This window comes from Hyaena hyaena, unplaced genomic scaffold (assembly GCF_003009895.1).
Source record: "Hyaena hyaena isolate Hyena2069 unplaced genomic scaffold, ASM300989v1 scaffold_154, whole genome shotgun sequence".
Lineage (NCBI taxonomy): Eukaryota > Metazoa > Chordata > Mammalia > Carnivora > Hyaenidae > Hyaena > Hyaena hyaena.
This window is the reverse complement of record NW_024080786.1, coordinates 2,557,776-2,572,646: the sequence shown is the minus strand read 5'-3', so window position 1 is coordinate 2,572,646 and position 14,871 is coordinate 2,557,776. Positions and strand designations below refer to the sequence as shown.

At 37.6% G+C, this 14,871-nt stretch overlaps 1 protein-coding gene across 2 annotated transcripts in view; it reads left to right on the top strand.

Annotated features, from left to right (window-relative positions):
* The window catches only part of OLA1 (Obg like ATPase 1), a 162,400-nt gene that overhangs the window by 661 nt on the left and 146,868 nt on the right, over window positions 1–14,871 (top strand). The window contains exons 1-3 of one of the 2 annotated variants that reach the window (XM_039239205.1): window positions 163–278; window positions 796–896; window positions 12,515–12,658. In XM_039239205.1, coding sequence (XP_039095136.1) covers window positions 796–896; window positions 12,515–12,658 — 245 coding nt within the window. In that variant the 5' untranslated portion in view covers window positions 163–278. Of the gene's footprint in view, window positions 1–162; window positions 279–795; window positions 897–12,514; window positions 12,659–14,871 lie in introns of those variants that run through there. The other variant, XM_039239204.1, reaches the window with a different exon arrangement.

Genomic DNA, 14,871 nt, shown 5'->3' with positions numbered 1-14,871 from the left:
CAGTTTTAGTTCCCAGTTTAGAGAACGTGAGGTTAGCAGTTCTCACGAGTTCAGCTTGCAGTAGTAAAGTGGGATTAATTCCTCACGGAGGCACTTGGAGGCAGATTAGCAGGGACCTAGAAAAGTTTCAATTTGTAAATAAAAAGAGTTAGTGGATTCATTTAGAGCTGGAAATAACCAGAGCGTGGATTCTGGAGGTTGCTTCCGGGGACCGTTGAGTCGTACCTACATTGCCAAAGGTGGGAGAGACGTACGTCATCGCAAAGACCCTGATACTGGTGTGTGCTCATCCGTGTGAAAATGGTGCTTGTGGGGGAAAATGGGAAAGAACAGGTTCCAGGTAAGAGGAGTGGTTTTGGGGGGGAGGTGACTTGGTTGCTGGTTGTACTAGGATGGATGTTCTTTGACTCTCTTTTCTCTATTCCTGCTTCTGAATGCTTTCGTTCTTGTGACCTTATATCCGGTTAAGAAAGAAAGAATTTTGTGAACGGTATGGATGGAAGATTGGCAGCTAAATTTTGTTTTTGATTTATGGTGTCACATTTTTAGGTTAATCTTTCTGGGACTTCTTAGGAGTGACTGATGTGACAACTATCAGAATCAGATCTGTTTCTAGAACTTTTAAAATCGTTTTTAAAAAATAAAGTGGATTTAGCTCTGTCAGTTTTGGATTGGTGGTATATACAGTATATTTTATTTTTAATCTGTTAGTAATATATTTTGTGTGATGAAATGTGTTTTTGGTTAATGAGGATAGTAAAAAATATTGTTTGTATATATGTTTTGACATTTCAGATGCCCCCCAAAAAGGGAGGTGATGGAATTAAACCACCCCCAATCATTGGAAGATTTGGAACCTCCTTGAAAATTGGTATTGTTGGATTGCCAAATGTTGGGTAGGTGAATGTTGTTGGGCATTTCTCTTTTTCATCTTGTAAATATTTTGGGGCTTGTTGTAGAAATGGGAATTATGTGGTAATTAAAACTTAAATTGCAAAGAGGCTGCGAAGTTGGAATGTTATTAATGTTGCAGAACAAGGTTTTCATTTGGATGTATTTCATTTTTGGTTTTCTATATAGATCCTGTGTTCAAACTTGAATTACTTACGTTGTTTGTTTCCCTAAACTAGAGGAAGAAGCAATGAGAGTTGAAACATCAGGTTGAACCAGATCATCTCTGTTTGCTTGAAATATTGTTGGGACACACTCAGTATTGAATTTAAGTAGAATTTGATTTTGATGTTTGCTGGCTATATAGGGTACCTACTTAGGCTGGCTGCCAGAGGCCATTGTAATAGGTTACTTTAGTTTATTTTTTTAAAGTTTTTTATTTATTTCTTGAGAGAGAGAAAGAGAGACCGTGTGAGCAGGGCAGAGTCAGAGAGAAAAGGAGACACAGAATCCAAAGCAGGCTCCAGGCTCTGAGCTAGCTGTCAGCACAGAGCCTGACGCGGGGCTCGAACCCACAAACCATGAGATCATGACCCGAGCCAAAGTCGGACTTTAACCGACTGAGCCACCCAGTCACCCCTGTAGTAGGTTACTTTAAGAAGTAGTTCTAGGCGCGCCTAGGTCCGACTTCGGCTCAGATAATGATCTCAGGATTCTGGGTTTGAGCCCCACGTCAGGCTCTGTGCTGACAGCCAGCTCAGAGCCTGGAGACTGTTTCAGATTCTGTATCTCCCTCTTTCTCTGACCCTCCCCTGCTCACGCTGTCTCTCTCTCTCTCAGAAATAAAGAAAACATTAAAAAAAGATCCCTTCTAAAAAGAGAAATAGTTCTAAAAGCCCCAATATAAAGTTGGTTAATTTTTCCTGGAGAAAGAGGTGACAATTTTGAGTTTAATATTGGAAGTTGCTAGATAAGAGGATATCTGTTATAAAGTGGCTAAATCTGAAATTACAGGAGCTAAACTTTGAGATTTATAGTGTTTAAAGTTAAAATGAATCATTTATTTGCAAATAAGGCAGTGGTAGGATATATATGTGGAGTTTATCATACAACCTATGCACATGCAATTTGAATATTTTCTTTAACGTTTATTTTTTGAGAGACAGGGACCGAGTATGTGCGGGGGAGAGGCAGAGAGAGAGGGAGGGAGATTGGAAGCATGCTCCAGGCTCTGAGCTGTCAGCACAGAACCTGACTCAGGGCTCAAACCCACAAACTGAGATCATGACCTGAGCTGGAGTCAGATGCCCAACCATCTGAGCCACCCAAGTGCCCCTGGATGTTCAGTTTACTTTTTTCATTATTTGTCCTATTTTGTTTCATGTTTATTTTGAGAGAGAGAGAGAGAGAGTGCATGTGTGCTAGTTGGGCAGGGGCAGAAAGAGAGGGAGAGAGAGAATCCCAAGTAGGCTCTGTGCTGACAGGCCATAGCCTGATGGAAGGCTTTGATAACTGGGAGATCATGACCTGAGCCAATATCAAGTCAGATGCTCAACTGACTGAGCCACCCAGGCACCCCTGTCCTTCTATTTTAATACCTTTTACTAATCTTAAAATAGAAAATGTCTCAAAAGTGATTAGGGTAGACTAATGGTAACAGATCCAGTATGGATTTGAAAAAAACATTTCTTTTTAATGTATATTTGTGAGAGAATGAGGGTGGGGGAGGGCCAGAGAGGTAAGGGCAGACAGAACTGGAAGCAGGCTCCAGGCTGTAGGCTCTGAGCTGTTAGCACAGAGCCTGATGCAGAGCTCGAACTCATGGACCATGAGATAATGACTGAACCAGTCAGAAACTTAACTGACCTAGCCACCCAGGCGCCCCTCAGATCCAGTATGGATTTTTTAAGGTGAATGAATATATTTTGGCATGTGCTTTAGGCTTTTCGATTGGTGGCAAGTAGTACAAGCATAGTTCTTTTCATGTGTTCCTTGGAACCTCTGTCCCAGAGAATTTTTAGTGAATGAAGCATGGTATGGCCAAGTAAGGCAGTTTTTAAATTCTTATAATGTAAAACATGAGCAAGTGTGGCTGTCCTAATTTCAGTCTTTCCTGGAGCTGGAGAGGTTTGCATTTTGAAGGGGTTTCCTGCTGTGATATAGGCTGCTTGCAAAGTAAGACTAAATAGAGTGGAAATGTAAGCAAAACAAATAATTAAGCAAAGTACTGTAGGGTGTTGTCAATAAACTTGAAAGCAAGATATGATCATTATGTTGTGAGCTTTATTTCACCAATAAGTAACACACGGTTTTAGGTATTAACATTTTAAAATCATTGCAGTCAATGCAGCTTGACTTTAAATGGGTCTACTTTAAACTGAGACACCTTAAGAAGTGTTTCCCATATAAACATTTTAGCATTGGAACATGATATAATCAGTGTATATGAAAGTAGCCTAAACATTTTTATTATCCAGTTTAATAATATCTAGTGTTATTTATGCTTTTAAATTAAACACCCATCCCACTGTCATCCCACCCCCCTGCCCCCCAGGTTTTGTTGAGGTATACTTTACAAATGGTGAAGTCTCTTCATTTTAATAATGTTCAGTTTGATTTTTGGCATTTGGGTTTGTGAACACTTTTTTGTAGAGTGATTTTACATTACCTAACTATATCAGGGTTTTTTGTAAGATAGACAAGTTCTGGCTGTCTTAAGCAAAAAAAGACTTACTGCAAGGATAGACTTGAAGGACAAGCTGAGCAGACCTCAGGAAGGATGGGAACCAGAGTAATGCTGATAGAGATGGGTCCATGTGGAGCTCAGCCATATGACTGGACACGTCCACCTCTAGATAGGCCTACAAGAGATAGATTGGGGAGGAGGGTAGCTCTTTAAAAGACGGCCTGCCAATCAAAAATAAGGACATTTGGTACCAAAACATCTAAAGAATGTCTAGAGAACTCTACACATAGGATTTTCTTCTTAGTATACATTAGGCAGATTACTTAGAAATTTGTTTATTTTTTAATTTTTTTAATATTTTATGTATTTCTGAGAGAGAGAGACAGACAGTGTGAGCAGGGGAGGGTCAGAGAGAGAGAGGGACAGAGAATTCGAAGCAGACTCCAGACTCTGAGTTGTCAGCACAGAGCCCGATGTGGGGCTTGAACCCACGAACTGTGAGATCATGACCTGGGCCAAAGTAGGACGCTTAACCAACTGAGCCACCCAGGCACCCCTGATTACTTAGAAATTTAAAGGTAATATTTAAGGTGATAATAGCTGATATTTATTGAACACTTACTATATGACATTTACTATTTTGAGTGCCTTATTTGTATTATTTGATTTAATCAGCTCTTTAACACCCCTTTGCTTCTGCGTATTAGAATTTAAATTTCGGGGTGCCTAGGTAGCTCAGTTGGTCAAGTGTCTGTCTGACTTTGGCTCGGGCATGATCTTACAGCTCCTGGGTTAGAGCCCTGCGTCAGGATCTGTGCTGACAGCTGTAGTCTGGAGCTGGTTTTAGATTGTCTCCCTCTCTCTGCTCCCCCCCACCCCCATCCCTCTCAAAATAAGCAAACATTAAAAAAAAAGAATTTAAATTTCTTGAAGGCAAGGATTATATTGTTCGCACTTAGGCTGGGTGTTAGGAATTTATTAGACATTCAAGAATTATTTGTGAATTGGTAGTTTTTTCCCCCTTGATGTAGTGTGTAGGACTAATGATAACGATGTATATCTTAATGGCCGCTTTTTAAAAAAATTTTTTTTTTTTTTTATGTTTTTTAAATTTATTTCTAGGAGAGAGAGAGAGACCGCGTGAGCAGGGGAGGGTCAGAGAGAGAGGGAGTCACAGACCGAAACAGGCTCCAGGCTCTGAGCTGGCAGTCAGCACAGAGCCAACGCGGGGCTCGAACCCACAAACCACGAGATCATGACCTAAGCGAAAGTCGCTCAACCGACTAAGCCACCCAGGCGCCCCTTAATGGCCGCTTTTAATGGACTCAAACATGAATGTGAAGATTTGGTTTCTAGATTTGTTTTGCCATTTTTATTTTAAACCTCAGTGAGCCTTTATAAGTTAACTCCACTTGGTCCAGTGTATTATTGTGGATGTAAGGCTTGGAGGCTTTTGGAAGAAAAATGTGTGTGTGTGTGTGTGTGTGTGTGTGTGCGCGCGCACGTGTGTGTATTTTTTCTTTAGAACAGTTTTAGGCTTAGAGCCGAATTGAGGGGAAGGCAAGAGAGATTTCATGTATACCTCCTGACCTCACACATGTATAGCCTCTCCTCTTATCAGCCTTCCCCTCCAAAGTGGTACATTTTGTTACAGTTGATGAACCTGCATTGACACATGATTATCATCCAAAGTCCACATTGTACACTCTTGGCATTGTACCTTCTGTGGGTTTAGACAATGCAAAATGACATGTATCGACCGTATATTTTCACAGCCCTAAAAATGCTCTGTTTCTTTGCCTATTTACCCACCCTCCCCCAACCACTAATCTTTTTACGGTCTCCATAATTTTGCCTTTTCCAGAATGTCATATAGTTGGAATCTTAAAGCCTTTTCAGATTGGCTTTTTTCACTTAGTAATATGCATTGAAGTTTCCCCATGTCTTTTCATGGCTTAAATAGCTCATTTCTTTTTAGTGCTGAATAATTCATTTCTGGATGTACTATAGTTTATCCATTCACCAACTGAAGGATACAACTGAAGGATGCTTCCAACTTTTGGCAGAAATGAATAAAACTGCTGTAAATGTCCATGTGCAGGTTTTTGTGTGGATATAAGTTTTCAGCTCCTTTGGGAGCACGATTGCTGAATTATGTGGTAAGAGTGTGTTTAGTTTTGTAAGAAACTTCTGAAGTGATTTTAGTATTTTGCATTTTCAGCAGCACTGTATGAGAGTTTCTGTGGCTCTGTATCCTCACCAGTATTTGGTGTTGTCAGGGTTTGGATTTTGGCCTTTCTAGTAGATGTATAGTGGTATCCTATTATTAATTTTTTTTTTTAATGTTTTATTTATTTCTAGGAGAGCGAGAGTGAGGCAGCGTGAGCAGGGGAGGGTCAGAGAGAGAGGGAGTCACAGACTGAAACAGGCTCCAGGCTCTGAGCTGGCAGTCAGCACAGAGCCCGACGCGGGGCTCGAACCCACGAACCGCGAGATCATGACCTAAGCGAAAGTCGGACGCTTAACCGACTAAGCCACCCAGGCGCCCCTCCTATTATTAATTTAATTTGAATTTCCCTGCTGGCATATAATGTGAAATATCTTTCATATGCTTATTTGCCATCTGTATGTCTTCTTGGTGAGGTATTTATTAAAGTCTTTGGTCCATTAAAAAAAAAAATCAGGTTGCTTGTTTTCTTCATTGTGGATTTTTAAGAGTTCTTTAAAAAAATTTTTTTTAAATGTTTTATTTATTTCTGAGAGAGGCAGCATGAGCAGGGGAGGGTCAGAGAGAGAGAGGGAATCTGAATCTGAAGCAGGCTCCAGGCCCTGAGCTAGCTGTCCATACAGAGCCCAGCACGGGGCTCGAACCCACAAACCATGCGATTATGACCTGAGCCGAAGTCAGAAGCTTATACCACCGAGCCACCCAGGCGCCCTAAGAGTTCTTTGTATATTTTGGATAACAGTTCTTTATCAGATGTGTCTTTTGCAAATACTTTCTTCCAGTCTGCGCCTTGTCTTCTCATTTTCTTGACATGCCTTTCACAGACCAGAAGTTTTTAATTTCAATGAAGTTAAGCTTTTCTATTATTATTATTTTATTTTATGGATCATACCTTTGGTGTATCTGAAAAGTCATCACTATACCCAAAGTCATCTAGGTTTTCTTCTTTAGGAAGTTTTATTGTTTTGTGTTTTATGTTTAGGTCTGTTATCTATTTTGAGTTAATTTTTGTGAGAATCTGTGCCTAGATTCTTTTTTGTTTGTTTTTTGCATAAGGATGTTCAGTTATTCCAGCGCCAGGTTTGTTGAAAAGCTTATCTTTGCTCTGTTGTATTGCCTTTGTTTGAGAAACTACATTTTGATATTACAGACTTCTTTACTGTGCCATGGGGTAGCTCTTCTGGTTGCTACCACTGTGTGAGATGGGTGTGTTTAATGTTTTCTTTTGATTAAATTGGGTTATGCAGTTTTGGGTACAGAAGTGACATGTATTTCTTGGTACAACATATCATGAAGCATATGATGTTGATTTTTCACTAGTGATGTTTATAGTAGGAAAAATTTATAGAGGGAATAATGGAAATTCTATGGTCTAGAATTCCGTTATAAGGAAGACCTCTTCATTTTTCATGTGTTTGATTGTAATTTGTTTATATCAGGATTGGATTCTTAGTTTATTCTGTTGCTCATAATCTCTTATTATTATTATTACTTATTTTGTTGTTCAGATGGCCCATATTTGGCCATCAGGAGCCTTCTCATTCATTCATATTCCTTTTGATGTGTTCTCTATTTTTTGAGTATTTTCTACTTTCTTGCACCGTAGTATTTTCCAAGTTGTTTGTACTTTCTGTGTTCCAGCATTGGAATACACAAATTTTTGTGTAACCTATTTCATCTCTCTTGTATACTTAGTAGTGGAATTTCTGGGTTGTATGGTGACCCTATGTTTAACTATTTGAGGAACTGCATAACTGTTTTCCAGAGTGACCGTGCCATTTTACATTCCTACTAGTAGTGTATGTGAGTTCCAATTTCTCCACATTCACACCAGTACTCATTGTCTTTTTTATTATGGCCAAGGTATAGAAAGTGGTTTTGAATTGCATTTCCTCGATGCCTAATAATGTTGAACATCTTTTCATGTGGTTATTATACATTCATTTTTTAAAGGTTTTCACTGGGGAGAATTCTAGAGACAGTTTTTCTTTTAGCACTTTGAAGTTATCTTCTACTTTTTTCTAGCTTTCCAATGAGAAAAATTGTTGTTATTCTTAATCTTGGTTTCTCTGTACACGTTTTGTTTTTTCTTTAGTTGCCTTAAAAATTTTCTCTTTAATACTCATTTTCAGTAATTTGATTTTCATGTGCTTTGGTGTGGTTTTCCTTATGCCTCTTTTGCTTGGGGTTTGTTGAGATTTAAGTTTGTGAGTTTGTGATTTTCATTAAATTTGTAATTTGGCCAGTATTTCTTCACATGCTCCAGCAACCCCCTGCCCCTCCTCTTGGGACTCTTTATAAGAGTGTTAGTCCTCTAGATATTATTCCACTGAAGCTCTGTTTATTTTTTTCTCCAATCTTTTTTTTTCTCTGTGCTTCATTTGATAGTTTGTGTTGCTGTGTCTTCCGGTTGATTGATCTTTTTTTAGTGTCTCATCTGTAGCTAGGGTGTTTTTCTATTTCATTTTATTTCAGATGTTGTATTTTTCATACAATAGTTCTGTGTGCAGAGTTTTCATATCTTTCATTTCACTCCTCATTGTCTTCATATTTCCCTTTATATCCTTCAGAAAATTCTAAAAATATTTATGATATTTATTAAGGTCCTTCTCTGCCAATTCCATCATCTCTATCACTACTTGATTTGTTTGTATTTATTGGCTTTTTTCCTGATTTTGGTCTATATTTAGCTTTTTCTTTCTCTTTTAAAATATTTTTTTTTATGTTTTATTTATTTCTGAGAGAGAGAGACAACGTGAGCAGGGGAGGGTCAGAGAAAGAAGGAGACACAGAATCGGAAGCAGGCTCTAGGCTCTGAGCTAGCTGTCAGCACAGAGCCTGACGCGGGGCTCGAACCCACGAGCTGTGAGATCATGACCTGAGCCGAAGTTGGACGCTCAACCGACTGAACCACCCAGGCGCCCCATATATTTACCCTTTTCTTTACTTGCCTTGTAATTTTTATTCCAGACACTGGATTTTATGTTGAGTGCTGAATTTTATAGTTTTTGCTTAAAGAGTGTTGGACTTTGTTCTGGCCTTTAGTTATTTGTGTGTCATTTTGATTGTTTTGAGGTTTCCTATTATGCGTTCTTATAAATTCATAATAGTTTTTGCTCTGGTGCTCCTTTGGCCCTCGTACTAGGATGTGGCTCTTTTGAAGACTCTACCCAAGTTCCCTTGTGTTACATGATCTCTCTACTGAGGCCGGTGAACTATTCCAAGCTCTGTGTGAGCCTGAGAATTGTTCACTCTGTTGGTTTGGGGTTTTTTTTTTTTTTTTTTTTTTTTTTTTTTTTTTTNTTTTTTTTTTTTTTTTTTTTTTTTTTTTTTACCCTGCCCTTTTGGAGACTGAATTTACTCAGGTACAAATCATGACGTAGCCATAGTCTTGGGGATACCTTCTGCTGATCTCCAGAGCCCCCCTCTCTGCAGCTCATTCCTTTCTGTCACACTGCCCTGTGAATCCTAGCTGGTTAGGCCTCCTCAAACTCTCATCTCAGTCTCTTCAAGTTGGCATGACTGCCAGGTTCTGTTGGTTCTCCCCGTGCTGTGACTTTGAAATCACTTTTATGCAGTGAGCGTGGGTATTTGTAGAGTTTAGTTCATTTGTTGTTCTCTCAGGGAACACAGTCCTGTGCCGCATACTGTCCTCTGTCTGAAAACTGTTGTTTCATATGTTTTGTCTAGTTTGTAGCTCTTTATGGCAGGAGGGCAGTTTCATGGTAGAAGGGAAAGCAAAACTACCCAGTACCATTTTAAATGAACTTAAATCTTAAAGTATGCTTGTCAGCATTTTGGTTGTGCCTGCTCTTTCATGGAAGTTTGGGATTTGGGAATTATTTGCTTTTTCTCTCTTTTTCTTTTTAAAAATTTTTTAAATGTTTATTTTTAAGCAAGAGACAGTGCAAGCAGGGGAGGGGCAGAGAGAGTCACACACAGAGAATCCGGAGCAGGCTTCAGGTTCTGAGCTGTCAGCACAGAGCCTGACTCAGGGCCTGAACCCATGGACCATGAGATCATGACCTGAGCCGAAGGCAGATGCTTAACTGACCGAGCCACCCAGTCACCCCTAGGATTGTGTTTTATAAATGGTTAAATCAGAATGCTGTGGAAATTTGCATTGACATCCTGACTTCCCAATACATATTGTAATTTTGCATAAGGTTTTAGATAAAACATCTTTTCAGTCAGAATTACCAATTACAGTAATATATGTAATTTTACAAATTTTTAAGTCCAAAATGAAGGGGGACACTCATTAAGTCTAGACTCTTTTTTTACTTTTTAATGCTATCATTGCTGAAATGCTATGTATGTAAACCTGTTCTTGTATAAGAGAGTCTTAACGATATTGAATCTTTATCCTATTTTGAAGGTTTAATAACCTTAAGGGATCTAAATGTGTGCGCGTGTGCGTGTGTGTATGTAAAATCCTCATTTCACAAAAGCCTTTAGACTTTAACACTCTAGATGAGGGCAAAGCTTTTAAATTCTTTGCTTTTGCAAAGCTTCTTTTAATAGATTTGAATGGATCAAAATGTCTTAACTTGTCACTGGAGCCTATAGTCATAATTCTTAGAAAATTTCCCTTTTTCTAGTTGCTTATTTTGTTTTACTTTTTTGCATTTATAAAACTCCTGGAAGGTACAGATGTAATTTATGAAATTTAAAATCGATGGCCAAGATGAGACATTTTGTGTAACGGAGGTTTGTCTTCCAAGTTTAGTTTGGCTGTAAATGAGAATGTTTTCAGCCTGAGAGATATTGGGACTTTTTTTTGCTATGTTTTTCTGTATGTTTTAAGGGACAATTGTTTCTTGTCGTAGCATAAAACATTATTAGGGTGGGCAGCCAAAAACAGTACCTTTTCTTTTTCTTTTTAAGTGTAATTATTTATTTTGAGAGAGAGAGTGAGCGGGAGTGAGTAGAGGAGGGGAGAAAGAATCACAGTGTGGAGATTGAACTCATGAACTGTGAGATCATGACCTGAGCCAAAGTTGGACACTTAACTGACTGAGACATCCAGGTGTCCCCAAAATGGCTCTTAAAGAGCCATAAATTTGAAAATAACTTGATTAATCCTCTCTGTCCTTTTTATATTGTAATTGCTATGACTGTGGTAATAGCAATGAGCAATTTTTAAACTATAATATAAAAAATACAATTGTACCCCTACAAAAGGCACACATGTTCTATAAGTGTGTGTATTAATTATTTACATTTTACTTTAACTATTTTTATTGTGATATCTTAAAATAAAAATTTTTTAATTTATTTCTGAGAGAGAGAGACACTGTGAGCAGGGGAGGGTCAGAGAGAGAGGAAGATACAGAATCTGGAGCAGGCTCCAGGCTCTGAGCTGGCTGTCAGCACAGAGCCTGACACGGGGCTCGAACCCACAAACCATGAGATCATGACCTGAGCCGAAGTCGGACACTTAACTGACTGAGCCACCCAGGAGCCCCTGTAACATTATTTTGTAATATTTTCATTGCAGGAATAAAATGTTTTAGATGAATTTTAGATAAATGTTTTCGATAAATTTTAGATAAATAGGACTGATGAGTGAATCTGGCAACCAATTTATTTTTTGTGGGGAGGGGAATAAACTAAAGGGAGTGGGTCAGTTTATGTCACCATTTAGTTCAGCACATTTTAGAGTTTTCCCTGTTGGGAGAAATATACTGAGATATTTCTGAAATATCTCAGAAAACTGGTCATGTTCTTCGGGTCCTCCAAGTCTCCTTTGAAGGAGAGTACCAACTTTATAATAATGACATAATCCTTAGCTACTTCCTCAGTTCTTCCAGTTTAAAAAAATTATGTGTAATGGTAGTTTTCATTTTAAATTCTTATCTGTGCTATGGCCCTGCTTCTGTAGCAAGAAAATTCACTATAGTGTATTCTCTGCTGTCCATATTAGTGATGGAATTGGAAAATAGTACAGATTAGATCAACTTTACTGTATGATTTTTGACTCTATGATTATCATATTTTAGAAATGCAGTTGATGTTATTAGAGGTTGACATTCTCTGAGCATGTATTACCTGATAAGAATTTGATAATTAGAGCATTAGTGACTGTTTATTATGAATAGATTTTTTTCTTCATTTGTTACACCTTGAAAAAATTCACATTTTGATTTTTCCTAATTCACAATTCATACTCTAGACTTAACAGTAATCTTTATTAATAACAATTAGAGGGGAGTCTGAGCTCCTGCTTCCCATTTCCTGTTAGACAGTTAGCATCTATTTCCCAATTCAGAATGCTTAGGAAGTGATTGACCTAGCTAGATGCATACCTCTCTACATTTATGCTAGAGAAGATTATATTAGATACAGGTGAAGTGATACTGGTACTACCAAATACTTTAGGAATAAAATAGCTTTTATAGTTTGTGAAACTAGCTATCACTTACAACAAAGATTCTTTGGGAAAGTGCTTTTCAAATTTCAAATAGACTGAGGTAGGGACATAACCTAATTATAAATCATGAGTTTCAGTGTTGCAGATTTCATTCTTTCCTGTTAGTAAAAATATTCATTTATAAGTAAAGTTCATTAGTTTCTGTTATTCTCCACCTTCCCTTCCCAGATTGGTTTTATAATTATTATGCATCTTATTGAGCACTGAAATGAGAATGAGATAAATTTTTCTCGGTGTTAGCCTAAGAATTGATCAGAATTCTTTTTGTTTATTTTAGGAAATCCACCTTCTTCAATGTTTTAACCAATAGTCAGGCTTCAGCAGAAAACTTCCCATTCTGCACTATTGATCCTAATGAGAGCAGGGTACCTGTGCCAGATGAAAGGTTTGACTTTCTTTGCCAGTACCACAAACCAGCAAGGTAAGAAAATCTTTATGCTGTTATTTATTTGGTGGCCTTATATAGACTCAGTAAATACATGTAAGTGATATATTTAAAATCATATATGGGATGCTTGGCTGGCTTGGTTGCCAGAACATGCATCTCCTGATCTCCAGGTTGTGAGTTCGAGCCACATGTGTGGTGTAGAGTTTACTTTAAAATAAATAAATAAATAAATAGATAAATAAATAAATAAAATCATTTAGAAGTTTTTTTCTTTAGAATTTATGTAGCATAATTGTATTTTGGGTGATTATAAAAATAATGCAGGGCGTAGAGAAAGGTGAGGAAGGATATGTCTGGCTGTTAACATTGCAACTACTTTTTTTCTGATGAATATGAAGTAGAGGGAGTAAGTAACCTGTATAATATGATTCTTTTCATATAAAATTATAGGTGTATATGTATATTCATAGGAAAATATATGAAGCTGTTTGATGGTTATCTTTGGGTAGGGGAGTTTTTAGGTGATTTTTACTTTCTCATCTTCTATATTGTTTGAGGTTTTTGGAATAAGCATGTATTATATCTTTAATTAGAAAAAATAAGGTAATACAGGTTCATTGTAGGAAGTTCAGATAGTATGGAGATGTGTAAAGAGGAAAGTAGAAATCACCTGTACTTCTACTTTGATATCACAGATATAAATGATCTGGAGGTATATCCTTCCATACTTTTCCTTGAAAGTATACACATATACTTAGAAAAATAGAATTTTTTTTACTTGAGGTATTACTAATATTTTTCTAGATTAAAACGTACAGATTTAAATAACAGGTTCTAATATAGCTTTGTTTAATACTGTACTACATGAATATACACAGTTTATTTCCCTCATACTAAGAATTTAGTTTGCTTTTAGTTTCTGAACTTGCCTTCGTGATATTGACACCTGGATGACTAGATAAGTGCCTCAGACTTGACATGTCCAAAATGGATCTCTTGATTTTTACCCTGCCTTGTGCCAAGTCTGTTCTGTCAGACTTTCATATTTCAATAAATAGCACTATTATTTCCCCAGTTGCTTAAGTCAAAGTCCAAGACTTATCCTGATTTCCCTCCTTCCTCACCCCTAAATCTAGTCTATAAGCAATTCTTATGAGTTCTAATCATAAAATATATACCAAGTTGATTCATTTTTTTCTTTCATCCATGAATTTGAGCATCCACTTATTTTTTAAATGAATTATTATAATGATGATTGCCATATGATGATTTTATAATTCCATCCATTTGTTAACATTTATTGGCATTCTTCTGTAAGGAAGAGCTTTTTTGTCTTCATTTATTCACTGGTGTTCTTTCACGTGTTACTTTGTTGGTTACAATATGTCACAGTCACTGGGCATAGTTTAAATTATATTCCTGAAATTTGCTTCTCAAACTGACTTGTTTTCTTTTTAAATGGTTTTTTTTTAGGTTTGTTTATTTGTTTTGAGAGAGAGAGAGTGAGGGCACAAGCATGTGCCTGTGTGAGTGGGGGAAGGAGAGAGAGAAAGAGAGAGTGAGAGAGAGCCCAACATGGGGCTCAAATTCACGAACTGTGACCTGAGCTGAAACCAAGAGTTAGATGCCTAACTGACTGAACCACCCAGGAGCCCCTGTTATTTTTTTAAAACCTTCTTATTTTTAAACCGTTTCAAAATATACAAAAGATGCAAAATTACCCATAGAATGCTTAAGTACCCTTCTCCCAAGTTTTTTTGAAGAGTTAGTTGCAGAGGTGATACCACCTTGCACTTCAGTTCTTCAATTTGTATTTACTAAATATCAATTTGTATTTACTAAATGTCTTACATTCCCACAGTAAGCCACCAATCATGGCATTAGCATTGATACAGCATTACCATCTGATTCATAGATTCCATTTAGATTTTTCCAGTTGTCCCAATGATGTGCTTATTTGTTCATTTCCTTTATATGTAGCCAATCTCTTGACCCCTTTGGCTTGTTGGCTGATTTGGCCGCTGCCGGTGTGCTCCCTGGCTACTGATAGATTGGTCTCCTGCTGAGATGCCTTGTACAGGCCCCAGTTGCTATTGTCCTTTCTATTCTCCCCAATCTGACTCTTTAGATGTGGGCCCTTGTCACTGCTTGACTGTGTGGTCATGTGACATTGCTAATTTCTTCAGAGACCTGAAGAAAACAATAATAATAAAGCTTTTAGACTTCAAATTTGTTGAAATTTTAGG